Raw genomic sequence first — 27,810 nt, 5'->3', positions numbered from 1 at the left:
GAAAAGAAAATAGTAAACAAGACTGTAGTGTCATATCGTTAGGTGAAATGCTATGTTACGATATATTTTGTGAGAATCAAAAAAAAAAAAAAAAAAAAAAAAAAAAAACTATTTTACTATAATTTGGAAATAAGACGGAAAAAGGAACTTTTCTGTTCAAGCAACTACTTCCTATTCTACTTCTTGATGCTGTAAATGAAACTCATTTCAAAGTTAATGGTTATAAATGAAATTATACTTACTCGATATTTTTCTTACACGTGAAAAGAATTATATTAGCTTCATCATCAACAAAGATGAATCTTTCTCCGTCAATTGCTATATCATCCTGCTTCTGAACCATTTGCTGTATAGCCTCTACGGTGTTTCTGGGTAGACGAGGAGTCACCTTTCTTCGATTTTTATAAATAACGTCTCGGCATCTTTTAATTTCTTTATGATCAAGTGTGTCATGATGTTCCAATTTTGAAACTTCCTGCCTTATAATTTGAAACTTCCTGCCACAACGGAGAAGAATAAGCTTTGCAGAGAAGAATTGCTGAGATGCATTGCTTTCCTGAAGAAGGTGTTCCAACCACAACCAACATAGATAACATCAGAGATGCATTAAAACAGCAAAACGTACAGTTCACGAACCTCATTCGTGTCCAAACAAAGGAGGGACCAGCACCCATCTTGAGAATGTTTTCAACATTTGCTCTGGCCATATACGTTGAACACGCTTTGCCGACAGTCGGCTAACGGAAACGCTTTGTTATCTCTCTGGGAGTGAAGCAAATACACAGTAATTAAAGAACTGAGGCCCTTTTCAGGCCCACAAACCAATTTCAGGTCCAAAACCTTTCTAATGTACACTGTCCGGTAAATATCTTCAGGATAAAACAGTTGAGAATGCTCTAAGAGCATTGCCAGAACGAACTTTAAAAGAATGGAGAGATCTAGCGGGAAGGATAGCTGTAATTGTTCCTAGATGTAAAGGTAAATCTTTTTATCCGCACCCTCTTCTCTTTCTCGCAAAAATTAACAAAATATCATCTCTTTATGACTTATAGTTCTCGAGATATGACTGCTTAAATATCTAGAAATTCGAACTTTTTTAGTCAGTATCACGGGAACGGTAAGTCATAGAGAGATGATATCAGTGTTAATCCCTAATAGAACATTAAACATTTTCGTACTGATATTAATTGATGGCCAGTTGCACAGTGGCCACCGGTTACTATTTGCTACCAAAATATTTACCACCCTTTTAGATATTGACCAACACCAATATGACCTCTCTATGACTTACGGTTCCTCAAATAATGCTCCTTAAATCTCTGGAAATCGGCCATTTTTGGCCAATATCATGGGAACGGTAATTCATAGAGAGACGATATTGGTCTTAATCAATACCTAAGAGGATGGTAAACACTTTGGTAGCAATATTAATTGGTGGCCATTGGCCAAACCAGAACTCTTTAAGTTCGTTGAAAACCGCGGCGAGACACAACATTCGACATGCTGCTTTAGAATTCTAACTGCATGTAGGAGGTACACGTAGATATAAGTTGCTGCATCACTCAAGGGGGCGAGCTTTCTTGCCAAGGGGCCCTATTTATCTCTAATACACTGACCACTCATTCTTGTAACAATTTATACGATAATACCTAGGTAATATATAACAAATGTTTCTCACAGCACCTAAGAACAACTAAGACGCAAATGCAAATCTAAGTATCATTTATAGAAAGGTGAAAGGATAGTTATTAAGATATGTGGTAGACACACCTGAAATATGTATACAAGTGCTTGTTTCTGATTGGCCAAAACTGGAAGATATAGACAAATCTTTATTTCTGATTGGTCGAACGTCTGTTCACGATATTTCAAGAGAACTTCTAGAAATATTTATATATATTGTTTATTTTATATATGTTTGTTTTCCTTACAGTATTTCAAAACTATTTGCTTTCAATAACTATATTCTTACAGTTTTAATCTTACAGTTAGATATGATACGGAAAATGAATGACTGGGACACATTCCCCAGTCACCCTCTCTAACGACGCCATTGCACACATATAATATAGATGACTGAAAATGCTATTGTTATCCATTACTTTGTATTTTTTTTTTTTTTTGTTAAAACGACTTGCATTTTGGTGACTGTTTTTATTAGTCGATATACTTATGGTAATGATGGCAACGTTGCACAAGATTTTTTTCGCAATTTCCAATTTTGTTGCCTGCTCATTAAGGCTTTATCTGTGTCAACAGATAAGCGTGGGAAAATTTGCGCAATGTCGGTGCACCCGTAGAAAGATATCCTTAAGACTTGCCAGGTAGATACCTCGGATGGATACCTAACTGTTGACATCAATTGGACGGGCCTGCGCGCAGTGTTGCCAACTAGGGAAAATAAAATTCTCCTATATTTGGGCAAAAAAATTAGAAATTGTTGTTTATAAATCCGTACCTATACGTCCGAGTGCAAGTCAACTTACGCCAATCGAACATTTGTCCTTACTTAAACGCAAGTACAGATCGTTACAATGGGGTAATTAGGGGGCGCACGTAAAATTCGTATTTAGGTTCTAACCCTTGATTTTTCTAGTTTTTCCTTACTTTTCTGTTTACCGTAATATATTTTTGGTAATTAGAAGCTTTGTTCCTTAAATATCGCCATAATACTTGTAGGATATATTAGTGGTATACCAATGTTTAATTTAAGATAGTTTCCGTCTGTCTTGTAGCAGTGTTGCCAGCTACAGAATAATTTAATTCCAGATTTTAGGGGAAAATTTTGGAAAAAATATATGTTTTGTCTCTATTATTTCCCTCTTGTTGGCTATATCGGAACAAACGTACCAGTATCTGGAAGTCTCGTCTTTGCTCTACACAACGCACTATAGAAAGTTTCAATAGGATAATTAGGGGAAGTACAGTTGAGGTTTACAGTAGACCTTGTTCTCTAATTGGAAAGATAACTGTGCTTTTTTTAAAGGTAGAATGAGATTTTTTATTGACATGCCTACTTTATTAGATATCGTCACAATACTTGTAGGATATATTAGAGAGATACCAAAGCTTATTTTAAGATAGTTTGTGTGTGTCTGATAATAGTGTTGCCAGCTACAGAAAATTTTAATTCCAGATTTTAGAGGCAAATTTTGGAAAGAATTCTCTTTTTTATTTCTATTGTTTCCTTCTTGTTGGCTACATTCGAACAAACGTACCAGTGTCTAACAGCCTCATCCTTACCCTACACAGCGCACCATAAAAAGTTTCAATAGAATAATTAGGAGAAATACAGTTGAGATTTATAATAAACCATGTTCTGGAAATGGTAAGAAAATGGTGAATTTCTGAGCTAGAATGAGATTTTTTTTTTAATTTCATGCTTACTTTGTTATATATCGCCATGATACTTGTAGGATATATTTTTGGAGTACTACGGTTTATTTTCAGATAGTTTTCGTCTGTCTGATGGCAGCGTTTCCAGCCAAAACAATTCCCGCTATTAGGTAAAAAAAAATCGGAAAACTTCTCTTTTCCCCCCTCTATTATTACCCTCTTACTGGTTACATTGAAACAAACGTACCACCAGGGGTGCCCATCGCCCCCAAAACTGATGGCGCACTTCCCCCCAAAACTAATAATCTCTTCCCTACTCAAAACTCAAGTCCTCTAAAAACAATTGCCCAGTGTAGCAGTAGTTTTTATAGTACTAGTAATTGTTATTTTTGTTGTTTTTATTTCCTGTAGTAGTATTATAGAATGCTTGTAGTAGTAGTAGGTGCAGTAGTAATTATAAAAATGGCATTACTTTTATTAGTAGTCTTGGTAGTGTACAATACTAAATATGTTCTATAAGGATATTGAAGGGTATAAAAACTTCTATACACTGTGTATGGCACAGGTATTCTTTTTTTTACAATTAATAGCATTATTTTTTTCTTTACAAAATATCGATATAATTCCCTTGTACATGAAAAGTAAGACGCAAGTTACAAGTTATTGAGTTCGATACCAAAAGAAAATGTTATCCTCGAAATTAGCCTACAAAAAGAAGTGATATCCAACAAAAAACATTCCTGTAAAAGAGCCAAGTACGAATGGCCTTAAAAAGAATTGAAATCACAAAAATAGGCGCCAAGTTCTGGTGGACAACAGTTACAAATACTAACTGGCTTACTTCAAATTTAGATTTGAAACTTGGCTGTTGTCTGTATGAATACCACTAGCTTACAATTATGTCAAACTACATTATAATTTTCAACAAACAACATAGGCAAGTTTCAAATCTAAATTTGAAAGTGATTCCTTGAGTGTTTGTAACTGTTGTTCACCAGAACTTGGCGCTCATTTTTGTGATTTCACTTCTTTTTAATTAAGTGGAAAATGTAATCGCACAGAAAACTATACAAAATATTATCATTAATTCACTTATTATACATCATGTAGCAATTGAACATCATTACTTATTAAGTGTTGTACATGGTATAAATAAGAAATAAATAAATGCTCCCAGCAGAAAATGGGTAAATTACCTATACAAAGCGATAAACCGACCAGCCCATCCTTTCATATAGCAACTTGCGCGGTTTTTCATTCATAGAGTTTCTAAGCAGGGGGTACGGGGATTCATTCTCGAGATTTTAAAAAAAAATCGCATCGTGTTCCAATGTTATTCTGACGACAGCAAAATTACTTATTCGACATTAGAGTAAAATTCTTCCCCAATTTTTTAATTCCCCCCAATTTTTTTCTCGATGGCACAACTTGCGCCATTCTTCCCTCCTGTGGGCAGCCCTTCTCTCTTAAAACTAAACAACCTTTCCTTTCATACGACTACTTGCGTGCTACTTCATTCATCGAGAATCGAAGCAGGGGTACGGGGGTTCACCCCGGAAAATTTTTGAAAATTAGCTTCTCAAAATCGTGTTTTAATGCTATTCCGACAGTAAAATTGCTAGTTCGAAAGTAGAGTAAAATTCCTCCCCAATTTTTTCTCAATGGCGCAGCTTGCGCCATATATCCCCCCTGTGGGCGGCCCTGCGTACCACTACCTGAAAGCTTCCTCTTTGCCCTACAGAACGCACCATAAAAAGTTTCAATAGGATAATTAGAGAAGCTGTAGCCCCGGCATATTTAATTTTTGCTTCTGAGGCGTAAAAAGTGTCAAAATTTCATATGTATGACAGAATTTTTTCTTTCCCTCTTTGAATGGAAGCCAGCGACTTCAGGATTTCACTGTACCTTGTCAACACACCAAAGATTTTTACAGGTGACTTGAACCCATATAACAGCAGTGGTGCTAGATACAAAAAATTTTGAAATTCGGTTAGGGAATTTTTTGTAAATTTTCACCCCTACATTTCCCTCAATAATTTCCCACCCGTTGACAACATTGCAATGCAATTTACACCAAAAAATAGCCACATCCATTTTCTAAAAAGCAAGGCCTTAACCATAACAATCGAATGAATAGTTTTTGAGCAATAAGTCACTAACTGGAAATGTAGGAAAACGCCAAAAATGACTTGGGGCCGAAAGGAATAATCACACAATTTTGCTCGTATAGGTACAAAGAAACAAACGATTTGTAAGTTACGAGGGCTCAAGTTCTGTTGATTATTTCAATAATTTGCAACATAAATCAATAAATAATAGTTGCCAGAAAAAAAAACAGACATTTGAAAAAAAACATGAAAAAGAACGATGTTTTTTATTGAAAAAAAAACTTCACAGAAAAAAAACGGTTTTTTTACAACACTATTCATAAGTGTACATAGTATTTAAAAAAATATTATAAAAACCTGAAATGTATGCACAATGTTGTAATCTTCGCCTTTTACACAATTTTCATACTTACTTGAATTGATAATTTTCGAAAGTTGTTTCTCTCGCCACTTGCAATATTATCAAAAAACCAATTCTTAACTTCTTGAAGGCCTAAAGACCTGATGCAATCAACCTGTAACAAATAAATGAAAAATTAAATGACAACAGATCAGTATGTTTCATAGATAGATGTAATAATAAACATTTTACTATGAGAAAGGAGAAAATATTCCAAAGCTTCTACTTGCACGTTGTATTCTTATTGTAATAATTTTTCTTCTTTTAATACTTAGTATTATAATATTTTGGTACGTGGGATTTAGTTTTTCTTAAGTCTGTTGGTATCGCGCTAAAACATTTTGTATTTAACAGTGAAAAAGCGTATGTAACTTAGCGTATGTTTTAAAGCATACTTTTCAAATAATTACTAGTTAAAATGAACTGTTATTCTCTGAAAACAATCAAGTAACGTAAAAATGCAGCTTTTGTTTTTCAATGAACTTTAATATAAAAGAAAACATTCGTTTGTCCATCTCACTATCACTATACAAGTTGAGGAAGTGTCATACACCAAACTACGCTGAAGATGAGGATGATTTTTAGTGATGACCAGCCATCGCCTGCGGCGTGCAGTAAGGATTTTATTAAATAATTTTAAGATGGAGGAGGAAGTAGAATAATTTTTTTCTGGAATTGTCTAAAATATTGAGGAAAAGTTCTTTGGGTAGATCGAGATGATGATAGGACTATAATACAAAGATAATTCGAGAAGGAGGTGGATTGTAGAAGGTTCTGACTGGATTGATTGTTTACGGTAATAAGATTCATTTACGAACTTTTGTCTCATGGACCTTTGCATTCCTACAACTACAGATTTAGTTCGTTCACACGAAAAGAAGAAAAGAAAACAATTTTTACCATGTACAGCCCTTAACAACAAGTAAATAAAGAGATTGCGATTATTAACCTGAATTTAAATGCCATCAAAAATGTATTATTTTGGCAACCATGTAGTTAATTATGGACTTGTTTTGTATATAATGTCTACTAAAATATAACGAAAAAGAATCAACAAGTTCGTATGTTTCTACAGAAGCATTTCATTTATTCAGCACATAGCAAGTCATTTATCTAGTGGGAACTACGTAAATAATACTAACATAATATCATAATAAAGGTGTAGACGAAATGGAATTCCAAAGTTGTCGTTCTATAAATAATGGTGCCGTAAATGGAAGTAAAATTTCATTAGATCTCATTTCTTTTCAGAAAATTTAACGTCCTATGATTGTACTCCAAGGCCAGGGAGACAGTGATCATGATGATGAATTAAATGGGGAATGAAGGAAATGGGAGAACACTGAGAAAACCCATGCAAACTGTATTTGTCTACTGCAAAGCCCACTTGACAGGAGCTGGGATTGACCCAGTGATCTCATGCAAGAGCTAAGAACTGTACCGCTAGCAAGTGCGATTCCTAGTTTTGGATTCGTGCTAATAATGTCTCATTGACATCATTATGCCATATAAAGTGCTCCTTAATGAAAAGGTAATATTTACTGACTTGCGAAAAACATATACAAAAACTCAGAACATTACACATGTACTGAACATATAAAGACTGGATACACATACATTACAAAATGCTTTTCAGGCGTTTATAGATGCATGATTACAACAAAATCAAGATATACTCATGAAGGAAGTTGCAATCAGGTTACAACAGAACCAGAGCAGTCTCGATTGTAAAATGGATAATAATAACAATAATAAAGAAAATGTCAAGTACAGCTAATGTCCCTAGAAACGCTGTGACGGAACTGGAACACAAACGCAAAACCCATTTTGACAAACCTAGAAAAATCAATAATTGTGGACGCCTCACATATGGTCAGGAAGTTCCCTGAAGAATAATGTTCCAAAAATCTGCACTTGCTGGAGATAGCAATCAGATTATTAAGACAAAACAAGTTTAAACCGAGACCGAGTAATAGTGATAACAATAATAATACATCGTACATAATGAAAACACATCCATTAAAGTTATACTTGAAACCTTACACAAGAGGGTTGATCAAATTCGAACTCATATTGCTGAGTTTCATCTAGAAGTAACTAGCCTGAAGATATGATTAATATCGATAATACAAAGGCTCCACAAGATAAGAGAAAATGTAGAGGTAATTTTGAATGTTAAAGACGACTGTAAAAGTTATTACATAAATAACTAACTTTCTGATCAGTACGATATACTTATTTATTAAAACTAAAATAAACGGTTACAGTTTCAACAAGTTAACGTTACCTTTCTCAGACATTCCTCAAAAGGGTAAGAAATGGTTCTAGTGACAATTATTAGTGACATTAAATCATTAACTAAATACACCAGTCTGGTAGATGATATTCTTGCCAGTACATTTCTGGAAAAATTCCAGGAAGAATATGAACTAGTGGCGATGAAAGAGACATTATCTCACGGAAGGGTCTCATTAGTTTCACCTTGTGCCATCTGGTATAAAGCCACCAAAGGGATCTGACATAATTATAACTAGGGAACGGAACTTCATGTGCTAAAAAACTCAAATATTTATTTATTTATGTGCTATAAATTTTGAAAATATGTGATAAAATTAGAAAAATATGTGACAAAAATAAAAATATTTGGCAACAGAAACTTAAATATTACGTGTATTGTGAACATCGTAAATTCAGTTTTGAAATGTTTACCTTCTAGCGAACTATTCTTTAGACTACCATAATTTTCTCCAAGTTCTCCATTGTAAATTTGTGATGATTATCCCTAAATAGCACCTTATATTGCGAGAAGGATCGCTCCACGTCACAAGAAACAATTATCGCATATTTGAAACACGAAATTTTACTAACTGAAATTGGCCACATCTTCCTTCACCATTTTCTCTTCCAAAACACGTGCAGTTTTACATAATGTTTGAAAACCTAGGTTTTTTTTAAAAAATGTCTAAATTTAGACATTGGCACTTGTCCGTTAGCAACAGGAAGTTCTATCAGTTTCGTGTCTATTATGTGGATTTCACCCACTGAAGCTGACAGTACGTTCGATGAAGATTCAAGCTTTTCTATACAACGAGAAAGAAAGGACAGGTTTGTTGAAATGAATACTAACTCGAGTTTTACGGATGGATCTTTTAACAGTTCTTGTAGAGTTTCTACGGACGATGCTTCGTCTTTATCGAGATCATTTACGACAGATACAAATTGTTCCAAGTTTTGAGCATAATACTCAACGGCATTCAACCAAATAGCCCATAATGTAACTACAAGAGCGGTTGGAAGAGGAATCCCAGAATATTTTTGATTAAAAATGTCTATTCGTTTAGGTGACTTGGTAAAAAAATTTTCTTTCCATTTGAAACTAGTCTATCGACCTAGGGACAAAGAACTCTTATCTTTTCACATATTCTATGCAACGCATGAGCCACACAGGTATCATGCACCCTTTTGGAGTAGCTAACGGCAAGGCCTATTGCAGCTTTTTTTTTGTGTAAGCTGCAGCATCTGTAACCAGAAGAAGAACATTGTCAAATTTTGTGCCTTCTGGCCACAATAGTTGCATTGCTTCGTTGAAAAGCCTTGCTATCGTTACATGTGTAGCAGCAGTTAGCTCTTTACACACTACCAAATAATTTTTCGTCAACGCAGTTTCGTCACCATTACTTAGCACTCCTACAATCACATTTCCCACTTTTTTACCACTGGAGTCTGTAGTTTCGTCCATAAATACCCAAATATTTTGATGCGCACATTCCGAGCGAATATGTTGTAAAGTTTTCTCGTAACACCTGTGCAGATAAGTTTTTCGCATTGTTGATTCGTCAGGCGGTTCGAAGTTCGTATATTTTACGAGAAACTTTCGTAATTCGTGGTTCTTTAATTTGAACAGTGGAATATCTGCGGATACTAAAGCTCTGCATAAATCCATTGAAAAAGCAGACAATTTTGAAGGTTTACCAGACATAAACACAATTGGTTGACAGATAAATGCCTGTCTCTTGCTCAAACGTGAAGCAGCAACAATATGCTTTTTGCTCTCCAAATGCTGCTTATTTTGTGAACGTTGGTCAGCCGCAACAGATTTACCACACGGTTGGCAAAATAGCACTTTGTCATCAGTAGAAAATACATCTTTATATTCATCACAGTACTTCTGCAAACGAGATGAAACACTTGCTTTTATTTTAGGCATTTTACAGTAAGGAAATACATACACTGTGCTGAAGCACCACGTAGAACAGAATAAACGAAAAGACACGTGGTGGATTCAATGTCCTGCAGTGTTGTAACTGGCTTGTGACTGGGTAGAATTCCCTCAACAGGACCTTACGTGTAGATTAAAGTAAGGCACCAGAAGTCTGCCAGTCAACGTGCTCAAAGACAAAACAAACCTGACACACGATATGAAAGAGGTGTGGGAAAATAAGCATTTTTTTCTTTCAAAGATTTCGATGTAGCAGTCCTCAATGGGTGATTTTATGTTTTTAAAACGAAAACTCTTAAAATATGTATTTACATACGGAAAATTGGAAAATATGTGTTTTTATGTAAAATAAAATTTGCTGAGGTGGCATAAAAGGATATAATCAGTATTTTGGCAAAAGAATGGGCCTCTATCTTACTGCAGGAAAAAGATTTATTTAAACAAAGTTCCGTTCCCTAATTATAACGAATTTAACAATGCTTTAATCGTAAATTTTAAAAGTGTTTTCATATTAGCAAATCGGGGCGCTCTGGTCCGTAATCGGAAGTATAATCATTGGGTTGATAAAAGTCTGATCTATTTAGTCTTATAACAACAACACACATCATCCCGATTCTAGGATAATAACTTCCATGATAATTCTTTTGCTTTATCGATCATTATTTAATATCTAATTAAAACATTATTTAATATCTATCTAGAAGAGGGGTAGAATGATTAGGTGTATATGGTTCGCAGTTGATATGATGCTTGTTGCGGAAGAAAACCAACAAGATGTTAGAGAACTTGAGGAAGGGCTGTGAAGAATATGGGATAAAAATAAAAGTTAGAAGGAGAAAAGTCATGATGATTGGAACGAAGCGGTCGGTGTCAAATATAGACGTAAAAAAAAAAAAAAAATACCACAGGTGACTCGTTTTTGACACTTGGGTAGTATTATTGGGATTATTTTAAGTGTGAACGTGAAATAAAAGCAAGGATAAGAATTGCGAAAAAAAAAAAAAACCTTTAGGAGGAAAAAATGTGTAAAGAGTTGAGAAAAAGACTCATAAAATGCTTCGTGTGGAATATTGTACTGTATGGAGCAGAAACATTCTCATTATGCAAAAAAGATGAAATGCAATTGGAAGTTCCTAAATGTAGGTGTGGGAAAGAATGGAAAGAATTAACTGGGTCGGGCGTAAAACGAATGAGTGTGTGTTACAAATGATGGGGAAAAAGAACAATTTTAAATAGTGCTAAGTAAAGGAAGAGAAACTGGTTGGAACATTGGCTGAGAAGGAACCGTATCATGAACATTCTAGAAGGTATGGTAACAGAAAGAAAGGGAGAGAAAGGCAGAAGGTAACCGAAAGAAACAGGCAAGCGACCTGCCAATGACAGAATATCTGCGATGATAATGATGATGGTGATATCGATCACAACAAAATTTTACTATCCTCGAAGCGGGTCAATTTTAGCATTTGTTGTTAATTGTACAGAATTTCGAAAATCTAAACGCCAAGGTAAATCCACTCCAACAAAATATTGCTTAATAAGTCATTTTCCGGTAAGGACTATAAGTGTAGTTCATAGAAGGGGACAGATCAGTTTAAGAACTCTCGATAGAATAATAAAAATGATTATAACAATAATTCACGATTTCAGGGAACTAATAATTTTAATAACAGGATTCATGGATCCAGTAGGTATACTCCATGTAACTGTAATAATAGTAACAGTAACTTTCGATTCAAAAAGAATATGAAACCTAGTACAAACACTGCAATTTTATCTTCCTCCACTAAATTCTATCTACTTTCAGTCTTGTTAATACAATCAGATGATCATGTGACCCATTATAACATGAAATTCCCTTGAACCTTTTACTGTTTTTTTTTTTTTTTTTTTTTAAGTTTACTTGTGCTTTCTCACTTTCTCCTAATGGCATTTCTTTTTTTCTAAAGGACTTACATCGAAAAAGAGAGTGAGAAAATGAAATGAAATCTTTGTTTTACGTCCCACGGTTATGCCGGTTAGGCTAAAGGAGAGGGTGATGATGAGGAATGAATGAAATGGTGGAATGAAGAAAGTGGGAGGAAATGGGAGAACCCCGAGAAAACCCACGCACACGGTGTCTGTCCACCACAAAGTTCACTTGGTGGGGCCTGGGATCGAACCCGGGACCCCAAGCACCAGAGGTGAACGCTCTACCACTGAGCCACCTCGGCCCCAAGAGAGAGTGAGTGTGTGTGGGAGGGGTAAGACGTGTAATATTTTTTAGGTACTTTCGAGTGCATTAGAACCTGCAGCACAAACAAGGGAGCCAAAATTGAAAAAAAGAAATAACTTTTCCTGAAATATTTCGGGAAATATGTTCTGCATTTATGAATCGTGGCATGTGTGTTTGGTAACATTCAAAAACCTGATCACATTGAACAGAATTACTGTTATTATTATTATTATTATTTATTGATTTTAGAAAGGCTTACGACTCGGTTAGGAGAAACAGTGTACAACATTCTTACACAATTTGGAATACCGAAAAAGCTAGTTAGATTAATTAGAGTATATTTAAATGAATTCCAAAGTAAAGTCAGAGTAGGAAATATTTTGTCCACGAGCTTTCACGTCGAGAATGGCCTGAAACAAGGAGATGCGTGGTCGCCATTATTATTCAACTTTGTCCTGGAATACGCTATAAGAAAAATCACATATACCAACCAGGGCCTAGAGTTGAATGGTACTCACCAAGGTATGGCGTATGCTGATGATGTACACTCATGTCCAAAATTATTGTCGCTGTCTATAAATATGTTGTTGTAGGAATATAATTTGATAACGAATTCGCCCGGTATTTCTTATAATGTTAGCATGTGTATAATCAGGAAAGACATGTATGTGGCAAATTTCATGTGAAAAGAACAATAAATAAGAATAATAAAACTAAAATAAAACTTTCTTGTCCATTTAGCAATATGTTGGTTTACTCACTCTAATTTTCGTATTTATAATTCTTTTCCTATGAAATTTACCACAAATATACATTTCCCGATTATATACATAGTATCAGTATTAAAAGTACCTGCAAACTCGTTATCAATTATATTCTTACAAGAAGACAGTTATAGATATGTGACAATCATTTTGGACATGAGTGTACATCTAATAGGAGATTATAGGAGAACAATAGAAAGAAATGCAGAGCTCTTATTAAGCGCTTGCAGTGACTTGAGTTTCGAAGTAAATGCCGAGGGAACTAAATACATGGAAGTTCGTCGGGATCGTAATACGATAAACTACGGATGCGTTAAAATATCAATTAATACTTTTGATAAAGTGGATACTTTCAAATATCTAGAATCAATATTAACAGACGAAAATCATATTCACGAAGAAATTAAATTCGACTACAAGCAGGGAATTCGTATTATTATTCAGTTCATTTTTTTTTTATTGTCGCGAATTCTGTCGAGGAATTTGAAGCTCAAAATATATAGAATGATAATCATGCTTGTTATTCTGTATGGTTGCGAAACATGGCCGCTTACTTTGAGGAAAGAACGTAGACTGAAAGTATTTGAGAACAAGATCCTGAGACAAATATTCGGACCCAAGGGAAACGGGAATGGGGAATGGCGGAAACTTCATAATATAATTTATACGGTTTACCAAACATTGTTAGGGTCATCAAGTCTAGGAGGCTCACGTGAGCAGATCATGTAGCCAGGAAGGAAGAAAGCAGGAAAGCTTTCAAAGTCTTAACTGGAAGACCAATCGCAAAACGACCATTAGGAAGACCTAGGCGCAGATAGGAAGGCAATATCAAGATGGATCTCGCAGAAATAGGATCCAGTTGGCTAAAGATAGAAGTCAGTGGAGAGATTTTGTGAACGCCGCATTGAACCTCCGGGTTCCATAAACCAGAGTTAGTTTTATGTCTACTTGTCATAGTTGAATGAACGATGACAAACAGATAATATAGAACATGCTGTTCTTTTGTAGGAACTTTTCGTGGAGATATTTGCGCTTGGCGCCCCAATAGACTTATCCAAATATTAAAGAAACTTTTTCGCAGAAATTCTTGAGAAACTTTTTCCTACATTTTTCCTATCTGAATCTGATACATTCATATGAAAATCTAATTGAAATTGAAGAGAACTTTGACCTAGAGATAATTACAGTACGAACAAGAATTTTCGAATTTATTTTTTTTTTAATTTTTCAAATTTTCGCATATAATGTATATCTTCGTACCAACTAGTCGTGTTTCAAGAAACTTGGCAAATATATTGTAAGGATCCTCACATCACGACAGAAGCATATGTCAATACAACACGTGTTATTGATTATGAACAATGAAGTAGACGAGAAGTCAACACAGAAGACACCGAGGGAAACCGAAAGAAGACGGGTCTCACGAAAGGACCCGTAAGAGGACAAATAAAAGCGCAACCACGGAGAGACCTGGCGTCAGTCGACCAATTGATCGCAACCTATCCGAAACCCTGGAGGCTGCTATGAAGCGAAGGGGTTATTCTAACCACAACTAATCCCTGGAAGCTGCCATGAAGCTAAGGGGTTACCTGTACAAAACATTATAACCTACAAATCTTGGTCATTATAGAAAAACTAAGTTATTAGAACTTTTGTAGACACAAAAAGATTTAATTTTGTAATAAAACTGGTGAAGGTATAAATCTCGCCCGGTCCATTATTTAGTCTCTGCCTATAAAACATTTCAATATAGACTAGAAAGAGTAGTATTTTTAGACCCAACTCAAGATAGTACATACCTCTTTTGACTTCCTGTCAAATATATATTGCATTGAAGTTATTTCGGCAAAATTTCTGTTTACTTCATCTTCCAAACGAAGATCTTCACACAACTTACTGTTTATTAGTCAAGTTTTCATGTCTTCGTATTCCAGATCTGTTAGCTTGTCAAATGTCTCCCTAAATCCATTTATAAAGAATTCTATTCTTTGATTAACATAGGAGGCACTGTTAAAGAGAAAACAATTTTTAACATCAGATCCACAGTAAATAAGATCTTCACTTATTTATTTATCTATCTCTATCTAAACAGTATGGCGCTAAATTCGTTATACGAGTCAAAACAAACTTTACACATACAGAGTGTTCAAGGATTAATGGACTAATTTAATTATTTTCTTTTCATTTATATACAAGTGGACAGTAATCCTTTTTCTTCTCTTGGGACAGGATCGTGCTCAAAATTTTGAGGCAGAGGTAATGTAAAGTACCCAAAATCCTCACATGTATTTTGTAAATTTATTTTGTTTATTGTAAAGCAAGGAAGCGATATTCAAACGATTTGTTTAGGAAAATAAAAACAGATAAGGTAGGCATCACACCACACTTATACAAAGTTTTCCTATACGGAAAAAACAAAGTAAGGCATTTATAACCAGACCTGAGCTAAGCTCTATGCCACAACCAGGAAGCATCTGAATCCCGGAAAGGGGTTGTGCTGGTTGAGTACGGAGAGTGGACTGGAGAGTTGGAATTAAAACCGTATAGTGAAAAGACATCGATTGGTGATTATCAAAGCTGAACTACTGTGAGTATTACATCTATTTACGATGTTGATAGTCATAATGGTTAAGTTTCTGTGTCATTACGATTTAGTAGATTTTTATAGTTAAAACCATTTCGAGTCCTGATAGCTTGTGGTGTGATGTCGAAAATATCCAGAAGAAATTGATTATTTCATTTCTTATCCCAAGAACATTAGTAAAATTCATACTTGAGTTGTCTAAATACACTGTGTTACAGAATAGCTACGCTCTTCCCCAAGCTTAAAAAGTTTCTAAGATACTAAGTTGAAATTTGTAGCACACGTTAGTGTGGCGCTAAATTCGTTGTACAAAAGCAGAGGGGTGATTCCTGAGAGCAAAAAACTTCCAATAAACAAAGGGCGAAAAGCCCCTCGTTTACGTGTTAACCGCTTAACATATAATTTTTTTTTTGCAAAACTCATTTCAAATTTTATGTTATATATATATATATATATATATATATATATTGGCTATTTTTGTTATACGTTGAAGGTAGAGGTACGTGGAAGCAAACATTACTAAAACTAAAATTCAGGCCCGAATTAGGCACTTGAAAATCACCGATTTTAAAACTACGAGTATACTCGTTCGTAATAAAAGCAGATGTATCTTATAGTTAGTCTTACTTTTTTGAACACCTTTTGTGTACATGAAGCGACAAGTAATCTTTTAAATTGTATTGTATTATATTGTATTTATTTTCATCCTTTTTCATACAAATTGTTCACAACGTGAACGTATAAGTTGGATACGTCATAAGAATACTGAATGTGTACATATGTATACATTTAAATCTACATGCAACATTAAAATAGTGTGAATTTATGTATATATAAAAAAAAGTACAATTTTTCATTATTCTAATTTACATACATCGATATAAAACAACATAACAGTAATAAAACCTTATATTATAGATATACAAAATATATATACTTTAAACCTTATTTACAACAGGCGAGATATTCTTCTACAGAATAGAAACAGTGCTCGAGTAGGTAGTACTTGACTGCTTTATTGAAACCGGATGTTTTGTTTTTTAAAGTGGAAAGAAAATTGTTATAAATATTCACTGCCATAGGAAATGTACTATTCTTATGTACTTTTAAACATGAGGACTCAACATGAAGATCAGACGCTTGTCTTGTATTATGCATATGAATATCTGAGTTCAACCGGAAGCTGCTTGAACCTATCTGTATATCTTTTCTTACAAATTTTAGAAGTTCATATATATATATATATATATATATATATAAAACATGGAAGAGGTAAGATTTCAAAAAATTTAAATAGAGGTTCACAAAAAGTTCGAGGTTTACTTCCGGTCATAAACCTTAAAGCTCTCTTTTGTAAAACGAAAATGGAATTTAGCAGTGCAGTAGATCCCCAGAATATACCATATTTCAATTTAGAATGAAAAAGTCCAAATTAAGTTGTGAGCAGAACATGCTGACTGACACTATTTCGTAAAAGCTTTAACATATAACAGGTTTGAGCCAGTTTACCAGATAATTTTTGAATGTGAATTTTCCGATGTAATATATCTGATACCCAAAGAACAAGAAATTTGATATCCGAGACGTAGTTCAACATTTTGCCGTTAATTGTTACACAAGAGCGTTTTCTTCTCGTTTTTTACTACGTGAAAGCACATGCATGAAGACTTTGCTGTGTTTAGTAATTAGTTTATTTCTATCCATCCAGTCACTGACGGCCGACATGGTGGAATCTACTGCATTACATAACTCAACGTAAGTTTCTCTAGTTACTAATATATTTGTATCGTCAGCATACAGAACATTGTGGCAAATCATTTATATATATTAAGAATAGAATAGGGCCTAAGATGGAACCTTGAGGAACTCTAAATTTTAACTCTTTGGTAACTGAATAATATTTCCTTACTCCCTGAGTGTTTCGAGTTTGACAGTTAATTTCAACAGTTTGCCTTCTGTTGGATATATACGATTTAAACCACTCATAACAATTTCCCCATATATCATAATATTGCAATTTTTCAAGTAAAATTTGATAATCAGTTGTATCAAAAGCTTTGCTAAGATCAAGAAATATGCCGGTTGTATATTTCTTAGCGTTTATTGAATTTAAAGCAGAATAGAGAGAGGAGTAAAGAGCAGTTTCAGTAGACTTATTTGATCTAAAGCCATTTTGAGCAGGAGATATTAAGTTAAAATTATTTAGAAAGCTAACTAGTCTTATATACATAAGTTTTTCAAAAAGTTTAGAGAAGGTAGACAGACATGATATTGGTCTATAGTTCGATGTAAGATCTTTCTTGCCACTTTTATATAAGGGGTTAACAACTGCTAGCTTCAATGCCTCAGGAAAAACGCCATTACTAAATGAGTTATTTACTATGAAGCATAAGATATCAGTCATTTCATAAGAGCATTGCTTTAGAATTTTATCAGGAATTTCATCATATCCTGAAGAAGTCTTATTTGCCATTTTCAGTGTAGTATTTAAAATTTCCTGACTAGTTACTGGGTGCAAGAACAATGATTTTTCGAAAATATCGTTGTGTCTACTAACGTATTGTTTGCTAGATAGTTTATTTTTCACGTTATTAGTGATAAGCTTTTCCACTTCATTCGTGAAGTAATCGTTAAAAGCATTTGCAATTTCAGTCGGATTTTTAATAATTTTATTTTGACAGGAAACGCTAGTTATCTAAGAGGTTTTTCGTTCCCCAGATTCTTTCCGAATAATTTGCCATGTAGCTTTCATTTTATTGGTAGCTTTCCCAATGTAAGTATCATTCTCTAACATTTTTGCCTGTTTTATGACCTTATGTATTATAGAGTTACTAAAAGGTGGCTTCTGACAGATAGCTGCAGCAGAAACACAACGAGAAGGAGGACTGTTCGCCAATCACAGCAGTATTCTTTCACGCTATTTCTAGGTAACGAAGGTCGCTGACCGCGCTGTTGCCAGCAGTTGAGACGATTTGTTAAGCGTCTTAAGTTTGTAGCCAGAGTTGTTGTATCTGTTGCGGTGCCTCTGGCAACAGCGCCTCCAATACTCCACATGCTCTACCCAACTGTCAGAAGACACCTTTCTTTGCACACACTATAAAACTCGTCTGTACATTTTGTGGTATCGTTTAAACACGGGAGTACGGCACCGTCGGGATAGTTGATGTAAATAGCACATTTTTTCTAGAGAAACCTTTATTCCAAAAGTCTTCCACTTCGAACTGACATTTACCGATTTATTTATCTTAAATTTTTGTTTAGGAAAAGCAATATTAAAATAATGAGTAAATACATATAAAAAGGAATTACATTGGTCGTTAACATTACATTCAATATAAACATCTTCCCACGACTGTTTTCAACAAGTATCTGAAATATGCCACGTTAGTGGATGTAAATGAACGCCGTTCAGACCATTCCACGCCTATGTTTGTATTCTTATTAATTATTTCTGTGTAAAAATAAAGAAGTTGAGCATTAGGATCAGAATAGCCTGGGTTTAGTACATCAACATGAGATACGAAATCATCACGTGGAATTATAATTTGGTCAAGAGCAGAGATTCTTGTTTTGCCTATTCTGGTAGGAGTATTTACGATAGGTTTCAGATTAAATGATGTGCAGAGCGAAATGAGATCATCTTTTTCTTTGCTATTATTTAGTAAAAAATCAATATTAATATCACCACAAATTACTAACGACTTTTTAGAGGACGGAAATTCCGATATAAGCCTTTCTAATTTATTCAAAAAGTCATTGACATTACTGTCTGACGTGCGATAGAGACAGATAAGTATTAAATTATGATCGCAAAATTCAAGTGCTACAGATTCGAAAGTTTTCTCAACGTTTAATGTAAGGGTATTCCTTAGAAAGTCCTCTTTGACGAATATGGCAATACCGCCATGGGATATATTTTTCCTACAATAGTACGCAGATAGTTTAAAACCTTCAGTGAAATTGTTTCTATTTCTTCTTTATTCAGCCAGTGCTCCGATATACACAGGACATCAGTTTTACTTAATTCATTTTCCAAAATAACTTTTAATTCGATTATTTTATTTCTTAATCCTTGGACGTTGTGTAGGATTTGGAGACTGATATTTTAGACTCACTCACGTCTTCTACTTTTTGATTAGGAACATTACCGGTAGTTATATCTACTGCTTTTAGTAGGGGAGTATTTCTTTGGCAACTTACATTATCTACAACATTTAGATCCGAGATACAAGAGGGCATACCACAACACACATAACCTACATTACTTTTTTTGTCATAACAATTACAGGAAACTTCTCTATGTTTATTTTGCGGAAGTGAAGTACACGTCATGAATTTCGCTTTTCTGCAGAACTCGTAACCTATAAAAAAGCATTTGCTGTCTCAATCCAATCACAGACCCTTATCTTTTCTTTTGCATTTAGATGTAAGCCGTGACTAGTGTAATCATTTCATTTTCAAATATTGATCCATTTACACTACCATTCGGCCTATGCGGAAAATCATATCTATAAGGTGTTGACAATACTACTGTTCTAATATTTCTTTTACCTGTGCTTTCAAGTGCTCTTTCTAAAGATACTAACACATTCTGGGTTTCTAGTGGATGGCTTAGGTTATTTTTAGTTCCACCAGCCAACACAACACAATCGTTTTCATTGAGATTACTAGTTAGTTTGTGAACGTTCTCAACGATAGATTCGTAGGGTGCACTTGGTTTTACAATGCTGCTCACACTAAGGTCAGTATTTGCACAATCTTGGATAATAGATGCACAGTTTCTTAAATGACTGTCCCCCAATAGTAGCATTTTTCGCCTGTCCTTTTCTTCGGATCGAGAAGAGATTTCAGTTGACTTCTTGAAACTTCTAGTACCGGTACATTGTTCTTGACTGTCACTCTGTGAAAGAATGTTCTGTTGTGTTTTATTGGATGCACTAATATTGCTAACGGATTTCGCATGTGCTCCCTTAATGTTCTCCTGTACCCTTGTAACTGAGTTAAACTTCCTTTCACTGTTTTTCTTTACTTTACACTGCATGTTCTTTGGTGATGAACTTAGTGGAGCTACTGCTGTTTTACAATTTGTATGTAAGTCAGACTGTTGAAAACACTTGCATTTCTTTGAATGTTCACACTTGCCGTAATTTACTGTTTCAATTACATCACTGTTACTGTTTGTGCATTGTTCTTCATTGAAAATAAATTTATTTCTAGTTTCTACATTTGATGCAGAAAGTAGATTATTTCTTACTACTTCCGATCACTGGCCATTTCTATGAATTTGGCCTTGCACTTCAGCACTCTTATCATCTCGTTGTTTTTGAAGTTCGTTTAATTTGCCTTTCAACGACTCTACATCATTCATCAAAATATTTATTATTTCTTGTAGAGAAGAAACTTCCTGTTTTGTACACAGCTTGCGCAAGATCCTTCTGCTATAACATTTTCTACTGGGATATTTGTACCCATCCCTCGTTTCGTTTTTGATCTTGTTACGGTCTCCGTTTCGGTATTAATCTTTATAACACAGGTATCACACAAACTAGGAATATTATCAACGTTTCTACAGCATTTTTGTCGACACCTTTTACACGTTAAATCTTCAGCAGATACGACACCAACACAACCATCTTCCGCCATCTTACTCCCATTCAATTTATTTTATTCAGTTCGTTCAATTTATTTGAACTTCAAGCTGATCAAAATTGAGATTTAAATTTTTCCGCGAGAAATATTAAAATTCCGAATATGTACATTCCACAATAAACATTACCAAATTACACTAGCATCTTGAGAAAACGAAACACTAGGGAAAATGAGTACAGTATAAGTAGACATTCTATTCAATTTACTACGAACTTTTGTATTCTTTTTGCAATAAACAATTATTTCAAACAGAAATAACAGACAAACGATTTATCGGTACAATGTAGATATGATATTTCAGTTCCGCCATTTCGTCAATAAGCATTGGCCTCCAATGCAAAATATTAGCCGAAAACAGTTAAACGAATCTTACCTAAGAGCGCCGATCGTGGGGGGCCCGGGCCCCCCAAAGCTCATGTGGGATCCCCTAGTGTATTTATGAATATACAATATTTGGCATAATTTGAATGCAATTTGTCTTAACATCCTCATATATACACCTTCTGCGTCTGAGTGGACCCCCTTCCCCCAAATTTACAGAGAAATCGGCGCCCTTGATCTTACCCACATCTAGCGGACACCCATATACTCAGCTGCGTATGGCGAACGTAAGGAATCTCCATTTAAATGTATATTCAGATCTTTTTTCTTTGCACGACTATATTCGTGATCATAATGTTAGGGCAAAGAAAACGTAATAATTCCTGGTTTTAAGTTAAGCGGTTAAAGGCTGCCGAAAGCGTGCGAAAACAAAACTTAGAGTTAAATATTGCACAAATTACTGAGCGTAAACGTGATGTAGCATATCATCATCAAAGGATTCAAATTTGCAGTTTTCGGATTTGTGCAATGGCGGTACAAGAAATTCCCCAAAGAACGTTAGGGATTCCCAGACATTTTATGACGTAAACTGAATGGACAAGAGCATGTAACGGACGTGTCATTGCCTAGAAATAATACTACGTGGCAAGTCAATACTCATACATGCAGATAAAAGATGGCGGATGAGGTAATAATCACTATGCAAAAAGTACAAGTAAAGACGCTGTACAAGAATTCACTGGAAACGTCACGTTGCTACAATGTAAAAATACGTACAACACAAGCCGATAGGTAACAGGAAATAAAGAAATTCCGATTGCTGATCTGTTCATATTTAATTATATCGCAACGCTTTTGAGAACGCATCTACCTTTACTACTACAGGAATTGACTAAGAACTACTATTAAAAAACAAATAAAGAACGATGAATAATAATAATAATAATAATAATAATAAATAATAATAATACACATAACTATTAGCACATTCATTTTCATCAGTACACCACACAAATGCGACTACAGTACGCTCTTTTTCTCAATCAATGTTCTAAACTGACGGACGTGAAACAAAACATTCGTTCTATTTGCGACATTTCTACGTGTTGTAACAGAGGCGACATTTGTGATCCCAAACCGTATAACGCGACTGTGTACCGAAGAGGGTTTTAGGGAGCAAGGTACAGAGGAGGGTTTTTGTTTAAATGAAAAGAGGATGGTTGTCAGAACGGTCACTACAAAAGGTGTTCAAACTTTCGATTCGCCACTTCAACGTAAAGGTTACAGGGCGGCCGGCGGTCGCGTTGAAACACTCCGTTTCCCGAATGCTCCAGGTCTTAACAACAATTCGAGCAACCAAATCTTCCTCTGATTTGCACAGGCCTCGTGTAGACAAGTTGTTTCATATGGCCCTAGAAAAAGAAATCTAACGGGTTAAGGTTTGGTGAGCGAGGTGGCCAAGATACCGAAACTTCTCTGCCAATCCATTTGTTCGGAAAGGATCATCGAGACAATTTCGTATCTCTGTAGCGAAATGTGCTGGAGCACCGTCATGCGTAAAACATGTTTCGACGAACAGGCCAGTGCTAATACCTTTTCCAAAAATATGCGATATTCCCCCGGTCAGGCGCTGTGGTAGTAGGTACGGTCCAATAGTTATCAACAATTCCTGTCTACATATTCAAAGAACACAGTTCCTGATGGGCACGAGTTAACATTCCATGCCTCAGACCACAATTGTTGATGGTGATTGTTGAACATTCCATCACGGGAAAACAGCTTCATCTGTGAAGGGACCATGAGACATGAAGTGAGGTATATTAAACTACAGTAATGCTAAAAATCAGTTACATAATATTGATTAAACACAACGTTCTAAACTTTATTGTATTTAACTATTAATCAAGGATACAAGAAACACTATTAGCATAAAACTCATTTCAAGAGCAGATCTTCTATTACAAGCTATGTTCCACAAACTTCTGGAATATCTCAATACTTTTTTTTTTTTACTTCCTTTTATAACAACGGCATGTGCACAAATTCATAACAGATTCTGCCCCTAACATCCTCCTCCCTTCTAAGAAATGTTTATTCAAATCCCCAAATATGTAATTTCATATTAATAGATCTCTTCCAAAGGTATACCAACATAAAATAAATTATTAAGTACAGATATGATTTTATATGCTTAGATAATAGCTTGTTAATATTTTTGCATATAAACATATCAAAAGTATCTTCTTAAAACATACGTTTATCTTTATATATATATATATATATATATATATATATATATATAAGCGCTCCAAACCCACAGTATACACAACATACACTCAAAACTAGTTTCTATTTTAAAAGCATTTTCTATCAACAGCTTACCAATTAAGAAGAAGTTACCAAAGTCAATTAAGAAGTTACCAAATAAATGGTCAAAATCAAATCTTCAGTCGCAAACCTAACCTAACCGGTAATAATATATTCATATGAAATCTAACCTAACCACAAGTCAGTAAAAAGTCAAATACATCCTCCTGAACGATGTCAAGAAACCTCATCCCCAATGATACAAGATCTACTAAAAGGGTGCATAAATTGTCCACCATGCCTCAAGCGATACAGGAACCCTCTACCACGCCAGGTAATATAGGACTCTCCACCATGTCTCTGTTGAAAATTTTACAAAAAGAAAGAAAAAAATAGAATACGTGAGTATCTTACCTCAGTTTCCGCAAGCGTGGTTTCCGTTCGTCGTCTTGGATAAAAAAACTTCACTTATAGGTAATGCTCCCCTTGATCTTCCTATCTTCTAGAAGATTCGACGTGATTTTCACACTGTCTGTCAGTCCTGTGCACAGGCTGGAGTTCAATATTATACACGTCCCAACTTCCTGCAGCACTAACTTTAGTAGCTATAAAAATCACACCGGAGCACGTAATTATACTCACTTCACTTACTATTAAACTCACTTATGTGTTAGGCAGGTACACGATCTGTGTTGACCGCACTCTACGATAGTTGCATACGACTGCTTCCTACAGAACAGCAACTTACAGCACTCACACTAAACACGAACTGTAACTGTGTGTGTATGCCGCTCGCTACTACAACTGCACTTACGCATTGTCACTAGAGGGCGTAAGGTAATACACGTCACTCGTCTGACGTCACTAAACGAAAACTTAATACACGTCACTCACTCTGACCTCATTAAACAAAACTTGATAAACAAAAAAAGGTCTGTACGTGCAACAGTCTCAAGCGATACAGGACTATCCACCACGCCAGGTAATACAGGACTCTCATTCAATCGCCTCGCATTAAGCGATACAAAAAACATTCCCCACATCCTATATACGCTAGAGAGCATCATTTTGTCATCCAGCATGTTAAGGTAAACTGGATTATTACGCTGATTCCTTTAGACTACAAACATTGTGATCTATTCATCGAGCTCAGCCAGTTTCTCTTCTTTCTATTTGAAATAAGGAAGATATGTTTTTCAATTTCATTCCCTACCGTCTGTCAGGAACGTAAATTCTTGTATGAGACTGCGCCAAATATCAAATTATAGCAATGCTAAAAATTAATTATATAATATCGATTAAACACAACGTTCTACACTTTACTGCGTATTTAACTATTAATCAGGGTTACAAGAAACACTATTAGTATAAAACTCATTTCAAGAGCAGATCTTTCATTACAAGCTGTGTTCCACGAACTTCTAGAATGTATCAACATTTTACTTCTTTTTTTCTACTTCCTTTTATAACGACGGCATGTGCACAAATTCATAACAGATTCTGCCCCTAACAGTGTATTAGCGCCCTGTTCGCGTAGCCATTGGACAAACTCCCGCCTACGTGGATAATCACCGGCGTGTAATTCATGTACCCTTTGGACGTGAAAATGTTACATCTGATTTTCCTGAAGCACGTTCCACACCTGCCGATGAAAGGCGTTAAGTTCAGCAGCTACTACTCATGTGCTGGTGGGCGGGTTTTTCTGAACTCAAGCAAGAACGTCCTCTTCAAAAGCCACAGTCCGTACGGTTCTGTTTCGTCCAGCATTGGACCTCTACGCTTCCAGTAATCCTGTTCCTCGTAATCTTTGATCTACACTAGAGAAAGTTGCGTGGTATGGAATTCTACGATTAGGCAACTTCTCTGTACAGCCGTTGTGCCACACGGTAATTACCGTCCGCTTTTCCATATGCTAGATGAATGTCTGCTAATTCCTCACGTGTCTATTGCTTCACCATCTCTATAATCACAAGCGTTGGGCATGGACACTGTATAGCGATGAAAAGAAGCGCAATTAAAGTCGAATATGATAAATGTTCCCCCGGCCGTTGTAGTCACTGTCAACTCGAATTGAAGATAGCGAGCTTGCAACTTAGTGTAACTGTTCGGTCAGAGAATGATATTTGGTGACGGAGAAGATACCACACCACAAGATAAAAAAGTGCACACACCACTAGTACGACAGAGTAGTACCATAATATCTCATCGAACACATTCACAAATATCGTATCGCCCTCCTCTAAAGCACACATGTCACAAACGAGGTTCCGGTCATTAAAGAAACACACAACTCAATACATCCAAATTAGAGATGCAAAGCACTCTAATGAACCCAAATAAATGAACATAGCCTTTAACAGAAATGGTGTACGTAGTGTTTCGATTATAAAACGGTTGATGAGAAACACACGAGCAGAACTAATCCTCAAAGGATTCATTGAACTGTTCACAATGTCGATCCCTGTTCTTCTGCATGCGCCGAACAAACCAGCTCGTTCACTCATGTACAATGACTCCAGCGCACGCACAGTGCAAAAGAACCAAACAAATATTAAGTTACTGTAGTTCCGTTGTTTCTTGCAAAGATACTGGAGAGAATGACAGACAAGTATGTACACTCATGTCCAAAATTATTGTCGCATGTCTATAAATATGTTATTGAGTTGATTTTGGGTTTAACGTCCCGTTCAGCAGCGAGGCTATATGAGACGTGGACCTACTGATTAACGTGGAATCCGAACCACATGAGCTCCCGCCGGATAAATATGTTATTGTAGGAATATAATTTGATAACGAATTTGCCCCGTATTTCTTATAATGTTAGCATGTGTATAATCGGTAAAGACATGTAATGGCAAATTTCATGTCAAAAGAGCAGTAAATAAGTACAATAAAACGAATAAAACTTTATTGTCCATTTAGCAACATTTAGTTTTACTCACTGTAATTTTCGTATTTATAATTCTTTTATGAAATTCACCATAAATATACATTTCCCGAGTATACACACAGTATCAGTATTAAAAGTACCCTACAAAATCATTATCAAATTATATTCTTACAAGACAGTTATAGATATGCAACAATCATTTTGGACATGAGTGTACATTACGAAACACAAATAAACTAAACGACAGTAGCAGCATGGGCACAGTTATGGGAGGCAATGCCCCCAACTTTTTGACAAAAAATAAACAAAATATTTATTGTTTTTGCTCTACAGAAATCAGTACTGAAACTGGAAGTAATAGTAAATTTGAACCACTTTCGATTTTGGTAGAGCATAGATGGCCATTTTCCACTGGGCTCGTTCGGGCTCACGCTCACCTGTCTCAACTGGGCTCGCGCTCACTTCTCTCAACTGAGCTTGCACTCACTCGGGCTCGCGAACACTTCTCCCAACTGGGCTCGCACTCACTCGGGCTCGCGCTCACCTGTCACAACTAGACTCGCGATCACTTCTCCCAACTGGGCTCGCGCTCGCACTCACTAATCTTATCTGGTCTCGCACTCACTCGGGCTCGCGCTCACTTGTCTCAACTGGACTCGCGATCACCAGCGCTCGCGATCACTTCTCCCAACTGGGCTCGCGCTCACTCGCGCTCGCACTCACTGATCTTATCTGGGCTTGCACTTACTCGGGCTCGCGCTCACTTCTGTCCACTGGGTTTGCACTCACCCGAGCTCGCGCTCACTTGTCTCAATTGAGCTCGCACTCACTCGGGCTCACGCTCATTCGTAATCGGGCTCAGTTCCCTCAATTGGGTTCGCGCTCACGTATTTCATTAGGGCTCGAGCTCAATTGCACTCTGGCTCACTTCTCTGAGTTGGGCTCGCACTCACTTGTTTCATTGAGTCTCGGGCTCAATTATTGAGCCCGAGCCCAGTTGAGCGCAAAAGCCATGCTCGC

At 35.7% G+C, this 27,810-nt stretch overlaps 1 protein-coding gene and 1 long non-coding RNA gene across 5 annotated transcripts in view; one reads left to right on the top strand and one right to left on the bottom strand.

The window, feature by feature from the left end:
• LOC145680383 (uncharacterized) overlaps positions 1-27,810 on the top strand; it is a 302,756-nt gene that overhangs the window by 57,985 nt on the left and 216,961 nt on the right. The gene's annotated exons all lie outside the window — the stretch shown is intronic.
• The window catches only part of LOC145680382 (nardilysin-like), a 339,063-nt gene continuing 317,110 nt past the window's right edge, over positions 5,858-27,810 (bottom strand). For 3 of the 4 annotated variants that reach the window (XM_081750817.1, XM_081750819.1, XM_081750820.1), the window contains 2 exons: positions 14,839-15,046; positions 5,858-5,959 (listed from right to left, as the gene is read on the bottom strand). In XM_081750817.1, coding sequence (XP_081606943.1) covers positions 14,947-15,046 — 100 coding nt within the window. In that variant the 3' untranslated portion in view covers positions 5,858-5,959; positions 14,839-14,946. Of the gene's footprint in view, positions 5,960-14,838; positions 15,047-23,186; positions 23,379-27,810 lie in introns of those variants that run through there. The other variant, XM_081750818.1, reaches the window with a different exon arrangement.

Source organism: Thermobia domestica, chromosome 3 (genome assembly GCF_964235325.1).
Source record: "Thermobia domestica chromosome 3, izTheDome1.hap1.1, whole genome shotgun sequence".
NCBI classification, from domain to species: domain Eukaryota; kingdom Metazoa; phylum Arthropoda; class Insecta; order Zygentoma; family Lepismatidae; genus Thermobia; species Thermobia domestica.
The sequence above is the reverse complement of the archived record's forward strand: the minus strand, read 5'-3'. Positions and strand labels throughout refer to the sequence as shown.